This window comes from Camelina sativa, chromosome 12, assembly GCF_000633955.1.
Source record: "Camelina sativa cultivar DH55 chromosome 12, Cs, whole genome shotgun sequence".
Classification (NCBI taxonomy): Eukaryota; Viridiplantae; Streptophyta; class Magnoliopsida; order Brassicales; family Brassicaceae; genus Camelina; species Camelina sativa.
Genome location: NC_025696.1, coordinates 2,041,979 through 2,048,156, shown reverse-complemented (window position 1 = coordinate 2,048,156; position 6,178 = coordinate 2,041,979). Strand labels below are relative to the sequence as shown.

At 39.2% G+C, this 6,178-nt stretch overlaps 1 protein-coding gene across 3 annotated transcripts; it reads left to right on the top strand.

The window, feature by feature from the left end:
• Positions 7 to 5,055, top strand: LOC104729564 (disease resistance protein RPS4-like). 3 transcript variants are annotated; one of them, XR_002034679.1, is made up of 6 exons: positions 7 to 543; positions 641 to 1,745; positions 1,872 to 2,183; positions 2,276 to 3,223; positions 3,300 to 4,233; positions 4,312 to 4,728. XR_002034679.1 is itself a non-coding variant. In XM_019234132.1 (6 exons), exons 1-6 carry the CDS (start codon positions 62 to 64, stop codon positions 4,936 to 4,938), a joined length of 3,474 nt encoding a protein of 1,157 aa, XP_019089677.1. In that variant the 5' UTR covers positions 7 to 61; the 3' UTR covers positions 4,939 to 5,055. The 3 variants fall into 3 exon arrangements, 2 of the variants coding, with proteins under 2 accessions (XP_019089677.1, XP_019089676.1); XM_019234132.1 differs by having other exon boundaries at positions 2,276 to 3,106; positions 4,117 to 4,233; positions 4,312 to 5,055; XM_019234131.1 differs by lacking the exon at positions 3,300 to 4,233 and having other exon boundaries at positions 4,312 to 5,055.

Genomic DNA, 6,178 nt, shown 5'->3' with positions numbered 1-6,178 from the left:
AAAAAAAAAAAAAAAAAAAAAAAAAAGCAAGGGATTCATGCTTTGAAATCTCCGATCGATCATGCTGGCCAACTCTTCTGTTTCCGTCGAATCACCGCCGAAGTATGATGTCTTCCTTAACTTCCGAGGGGAACAACTGCGGCGCAATTTCGTCAGCCATCTGGAGAAGGCCTTGAAAATCGATGGAATCAACGTCTATATGGACAAAATAGAGACTAAAGGTAATGATCTCAGCATGTTATTTACCAGAATCGAGCAGTCGAGTATTGCAATCACGATTTTCTCAACCCAGTACACCCAGTCACGTTGGTGCTTGGACGAGCTTGATAAGATCAATCAATGCGTCAAATCAGGCAAACTTGTGGTCATTCCCATCTTCTACAAGGTGGACACGAACGATGTGAAAAATATGGACGGAGTCTTTGGTGAGGAATTCTGGAAATTGGCTAAGGCTCGTGAAAGTGAAAGTGAAAAGTACAAAAACTGGAGAGACGCTATTAATGCTGTTTCTGGAAAGGTTGGCTTCACATTAGGCGAGAAGGAGTACGTTATCTTTTGAATTGCCCAATTGACACCACTTTTTGAAGGTTCCGCCCGCTATTAAAGGTTTCTGATTGGTTCTTTTCCACTTGTCTTGCAGCGATGAAGGTGAATTCATCGATCAAATTGTAGGAGACGTGAGGAAGCAACTAACCAACATTTCGATTCATCGGGCAGATGAAGGAGTAAGGCCTGAAGCTGCTTCTGACTCGCCTTCTTCTCTGTTCGGCATCAAAACACGTCTCAAACAATTGGAAGAGAAGTTAGATTTTAAGTGCGAGGATACTCTTACGATTGGTGTTGTTGGGATGCCGGGTATTGGTAAGACCACCCTGATGAATGTGCTGTATGATAAGTTGCAAGAGGAGTTCCTACGCTGTGTTTTTATTCGTGATGTCCGTAATATTAACTTCAAAAGGGATGGGAACATTCTCAAGAAAGAGTTGTTGAGGGTTGATGGCTTGGATCAACAAGTCGATAACATGTCAGATGAATCCTTGAAGGCACTCCTATTAAGTAAGCAATTTATTGTAATTCTTGATAATGTGAGTGACAAGAAACAGATAGAGGTTCTTCTCGGGAGACGTGACTGGATTAAGAGAGGCAGCAGAATCTTTATCACCACAAGCGACAGGTCGGTGATCGAGGGGATGGTTGACGACACATATGTCGTCCAAAGGTTGTCTGGCAGAGACAGCTATGATTATTTCCGCCGCTTTGCCTTTCGTGGTAAGCTTCAGGAGGGAAATTTCATGGATCATTCTAGATTGTTTGTGGATTATGCTGAAGGAAACCCGTCCGTTCTCATGATATTGGGTAATGACCTTAATGGACAAGAAAAGACTTCCTGGGAAAAGAAACATGAAGCGCTGAAACAAAGTCCCAACGAGATGATAAGAATTTTTTTGCGGAAAAGCTATGATGAGCTATGTCAGCTTCAAAAAGATGTGTTTCTCGATGTCGCATGTTTCTTTAGATCAGGGGATGAGTATTACGTGAGGTGTTTAGTGGAGTCTTCTGACACTGAACCCATTGATGCTGTGAGTAAAATAAAGGATCTTGCCAGTAAATTCTTGCTTAACATTTATGGCGGACGAGTGGAGATGCATGATATACTGTATGCATTTGGCAAGGAACTTGGTTCAGAAGATTCGTGTAGGCTGTGGGACCATCAAGGCGTTGTTGATGCGTTGAAGAACAGAGCGGTAAACCTTCGAACTGTTTCATATCTAGTTTAGCAAAATTTGAAGTTCTCATTTTAGTATAAATTAGAACTCGACTTTTAAAAGAAACAGTTACTTGCTAACTTCTTTTCTTTGACTGTTAAGCAGGGAGCAGCCAGCGTGAGAGGTATTTTTCTCGACATGTCTAAACTGAAGAAGAAACTTCCTTTGGACAGTACTACCTTTGTCAAGATGACCAATCTTAGATACCTGAAATTCTATAGTTGCTGTCATCTGAAATGTCAAGCTGATTGCAAATTTAACTTCCCAGAGGGACTTGATTTTCCTATGGATGAGTTACGATATCTGTATTGGCTGAAATTCCCTTTGAAGAGACTTCCAAAAGACTTCAACCCCAAGAATCTTACCGACCTTAACCTGCCTTACAGTGAGATTGAAGAGGTCTGGGAGGGCCTTAAGGTGTGTCTCTGTTTAAGTTAGTTTTCAATGTTATGGCTTTTTAGCTTACTAAATTATACTTGATTGATTTTTCTTCTGTATGTTCATGGCAGGATACACCAAAGTTAAAGTGGGTTGATCTTAGCCACTCAAGAAAGTTAGGCAATCTATCAGGGTTTCTAAATGCTGAAAGTCTCCAAAGATTGAATCTTGAAGGCTGCACGAGTTTGGAGGCTTTGCCTGATGAGATGAAACATATGAAAAGCCTTGTTTTCCTTAACATGAGAGGATGCGAGAAGCTCCGGGGTCTTCCGCATATGAATCTGATCTCTATGAAAACTCTCATCCTCACCAACTGCTCAAGCCTTGAGGAATTCCAGGTGATTTCAACTAATCTAGAAACGCTACACTTAGATGGAACTAAAATTGGTCAACTTCCTGAAGACATGGTGAAGCTCCAGAAACTGATTGTATTAAACTTGAAAGACTGCAAAGAGTTGAGGGCAGTTCCAGAATTCCTGGGGAAGCTGAAGGCTCTGCAAGAACTTGTGCTATCTGGTTGTTCAGGGCTCAAGACTTTTCCAGTTCCCGTTGAAAACATGAAATGCTTGCATATTTTATTGCTCGACGGGACAGAAATTAAAGAAATCTCAAAGATATTTCAGTGCAGTAACTCAACAGTAGAAGATCTGTGCGAATTAAGACGTGGTATGAATGGCTTATCCTCATTGAGACGTCTATGCTTAAGTAGGAACGAAAAGATCAGGAATCTGCAACTCGACATCAATCAACTGTATCATCTGAAACGGCTTGACCTGAAGTACTGCAAGAATCTCACATCAATTTCATCGCTTCCACTCAATCTAGAGATCTTAGATGCACATGGCTGCGACAAACTGAAAACAATCGCTTTACCCATTGCCCTGCTTAAGCTTATGGAGCAGGTTCAGTCTAAATTCATTTTCACCAACTGCAACAATCTGGCACAAGTTGCAAAGAGTAGCATCACAGCGTATGCTCTAAGGAAACTCCAGCTAGATGCACTTAGATGCGATAAAGAGGTCTCATTCCACACCCCATTTAATCGAATTTTTTTAGCAGTTTATGAATTATTCTGTTTTTGTGTTATTTTTGCAGGGAATTGTATCAAAAGCTTTGCTCATCACTTGTTATCCAGGAAGTGAAGTACCTTCATGGTTTAGATATCAATCATTCGGATCTGAATTAAAGCTGAAGTTTCCGCCACACTGGTTTGACAACAGGCTTTCAACATTAGTTCTATGCGCTGTTGTCAAATTCCCTCCCGATGAAATCAACCGTTTCTCTATAGAGTGCACTTGTGAGTTAAATAAACTTGGGACATGTATACGTTTCAGTTGCACTCTTGATGGAGGTTGGATCGAACCACGCAAGATTGATTCGGACCATGTGTTTATCGGTTATTCACACATGACAAAACATCTAGAAGGGTCGTTGAAGTCGCAAGAACATCTAGAAGGGTCGTTGAAGTTGCAAGAACATCTAGAAGGGTCGTTGAAGTCGCAAGAACATCATAAATATGATACTACAGAGGTTTCCATCAAATTTAAAGTGAGAAATGGAGCAGGTGAGATTGTGAATTGTGGGTTAAGTTTGGTGTACGAGGAACAAGACCATGTCGTTGTTGAAGGGAACCGTAATGAAACTAAACGGCGTCGGTTAAGTTAAGTTTGACAAAAAGGTCTTCTTCAGCTTTGACAAAAAGGAAAACTAAACGGCGTCGGTTAAGTTAAGTGGTGTTCTTGAATTGAGGAATTGGGTTTTGTAAACATTGCTCTTGGATTTGATTGGTAACTTTCAACCGCCTCATTTGCATACGAACCATCTTGAAAGTTACCAATCAACAGATGCACATGGCTGCGACAAACTGAAAACAATCGCGTTACCCATTGCCCTGCTTAAGCTTATGGAGCAGGTTCAGTCTAAATTCATTTTCACCAACTGCAACAATCTGGAACAAGTTGCAAAGAATAGCATCACAACGTATGCTCAAAGGAAACTCCAGCTAGATGCACTTAGATGCGATAAAGAGGTCTCATTCCACACCCCATCTAATCGAATATCTTTAACAGTTTATGATTTTTTCTCTGTTTGTGTGTTATTTTTGCAGGGAACTGTTTCAAAAGCTTTGCTCATCACTTGTTTTCCAGGAAGTGAAGTACCTTCATGGTTTAACTATCAAACATTTGGGTCTGAACTAAAGCTGAAGTTTCCGCCACATTGGTGTGACAACAGGCTTTCAACATTGGTTCTATGGGCTGTTGTCAAATTCCCTCAAGATGAAATCAACCGTTTCTCAATAGAGTGCACTTGTGAGTTAAAAAACAAACTTGGGACATGTATACGTTTCAGTTGCACTCTTGGTGGAGGTTGGATCGAACCACGCAAGATTGATTCGGACCATGTGTTTATCGGTTACACAAGTTGCTCACACATAACAAAACATCTAGAAGGGTCTTTGAAGTCGCAAGAACATCATGAATGCGTTCCTACAGAGGCTTCAATCGAATTTGAAGTAAGAGATGGAGCAGGTGAGATTGTGAATTGTGGTTTAAGTTTGGTGTACGAGGAACCAAACCATGTCGTTGTTCAACGGAACTGTAATGGAACTTCTTCAAGAAGAGATTTCTCAGGTAGAAATAGTGTTGTAGTGAGCTTTACTGCTGCGTATTTGTCCGATGCTTTTGAGGTTTATGTGGCCAGGTGTTGTATTCATTATGGCTTATTGTTTTGCTAGATTTTTTGGTAGATGATATTTTTGTCATTACTAAAAGTTACTTGTTTATATATATATGTTGTCGTATATGGAAAATAAAGATTTGTAATAGTGAAATTTGTTACTGGCCGTAAATAATCCGTGAGTTATATACCAAGAAAGAAACAGTCTATGCTAAAACTAAAGAATTTACCAAAAGAGGCAAGGAGCTCCACCAAGCTAATGCAGTTAGTGAGACTCAGTTTTTGGAGATTAAGGGCATTTTCGTGAGATGAAGTGAGCTTCACTACACTTGAGCATACACATAACACAATCATATAACAAAACATCTAGAAGGGTCGTTGAAGTCGCGTATGTGTTCGTACAGAGGCATCAATCGAATTTATAGTGAGAGACGGAGCAGGTGAGATTGTGAATTCTGGTCTAATTTGGTGAACGAGGAACGACATTATGTCGTTGTTGAAGAAAAGAAAGACGACATCGGTTCGGTTAATTGATGTTTTTGAATTTAGGAATTGGCCAATTGGGTTTGAAGCAGGCACTGACTAAGTCAGTGCAACTCCAAAGTATCATTGTTTTTACTTTCTCTTGCCCACACAGGAAAAAAAAAAACCTGATTTTTCTATTGAAAGACGACAACGTGGGTAAAACAGTGATCTCTTTGTTGTCAAGTTCACATTACAGTGTCGTGAGAGAAAAAAAAAAAAAAAAAAAAAAGAAGCTTTTTGACTTATATTTTGGAGGATACACATTGGTCAAGATTCTGAGATACACTTTGATTTCATATTATTTTCCCCAAAAGAGAGAGTAGACTAGAAGTGGTCAGTGGGTCTAACACATTATCCTAAAATAGTCGCATGTTTAGGTATACACAAACCATATAAACACAGATACAAAAACATGTCTATATATACCCCATCATTAGCTTAATTTAAAAGTGCGTAATTGTTCCTAATCATACTCTTACACTTACTGTCTACTTTTTTTACTTACGTGGAGCTCCTCCAATGGTAATAACGCGGAAACAGATGATTTCATCCTTGTGATCGTACACCAATAAGTTGTTCTGTCATGATTTTAATCAAATTCCGCACTAATATGGATTTCAAAAGTATATACTGTGCTTTTTTCTACACTTGATTTTAAGAAATTTTAAATTTTGTTATTAAATAAATGTAAAATTTGTCTTAGTATTGAACTTTTTTATGTTACTTGTAAATTCAGAAAAGATAAACAAAACTGTTTTTTTTTTTTTTTTTTT

Excerpts from the sequence above, each read along its gene's own strand:
- LOC104729564 (XM_019234132.1), top strand. The coding sequence starts at position 62 with ATGCTGGCCAACTCTTCTGTTTCCGTCGAATCACCGCCGAAGTATGAT. Across the intron at positions 2,184-2,275 it reads AGGTCTGGGAGGGCCTTAAG|GATACACCAAAGTTAAAGTG; the intron begins GTGTGTCTCTGT and ends TGTTCATGGCAG. Across the intron at positions 3,107-4,116 it reads TGCTTAAGCTTATGGAGCAG|GTTCAGTCTAAATTCATTTT; the intron begins GTTCAGTCTAAA and ends CTTATGGAGCAG.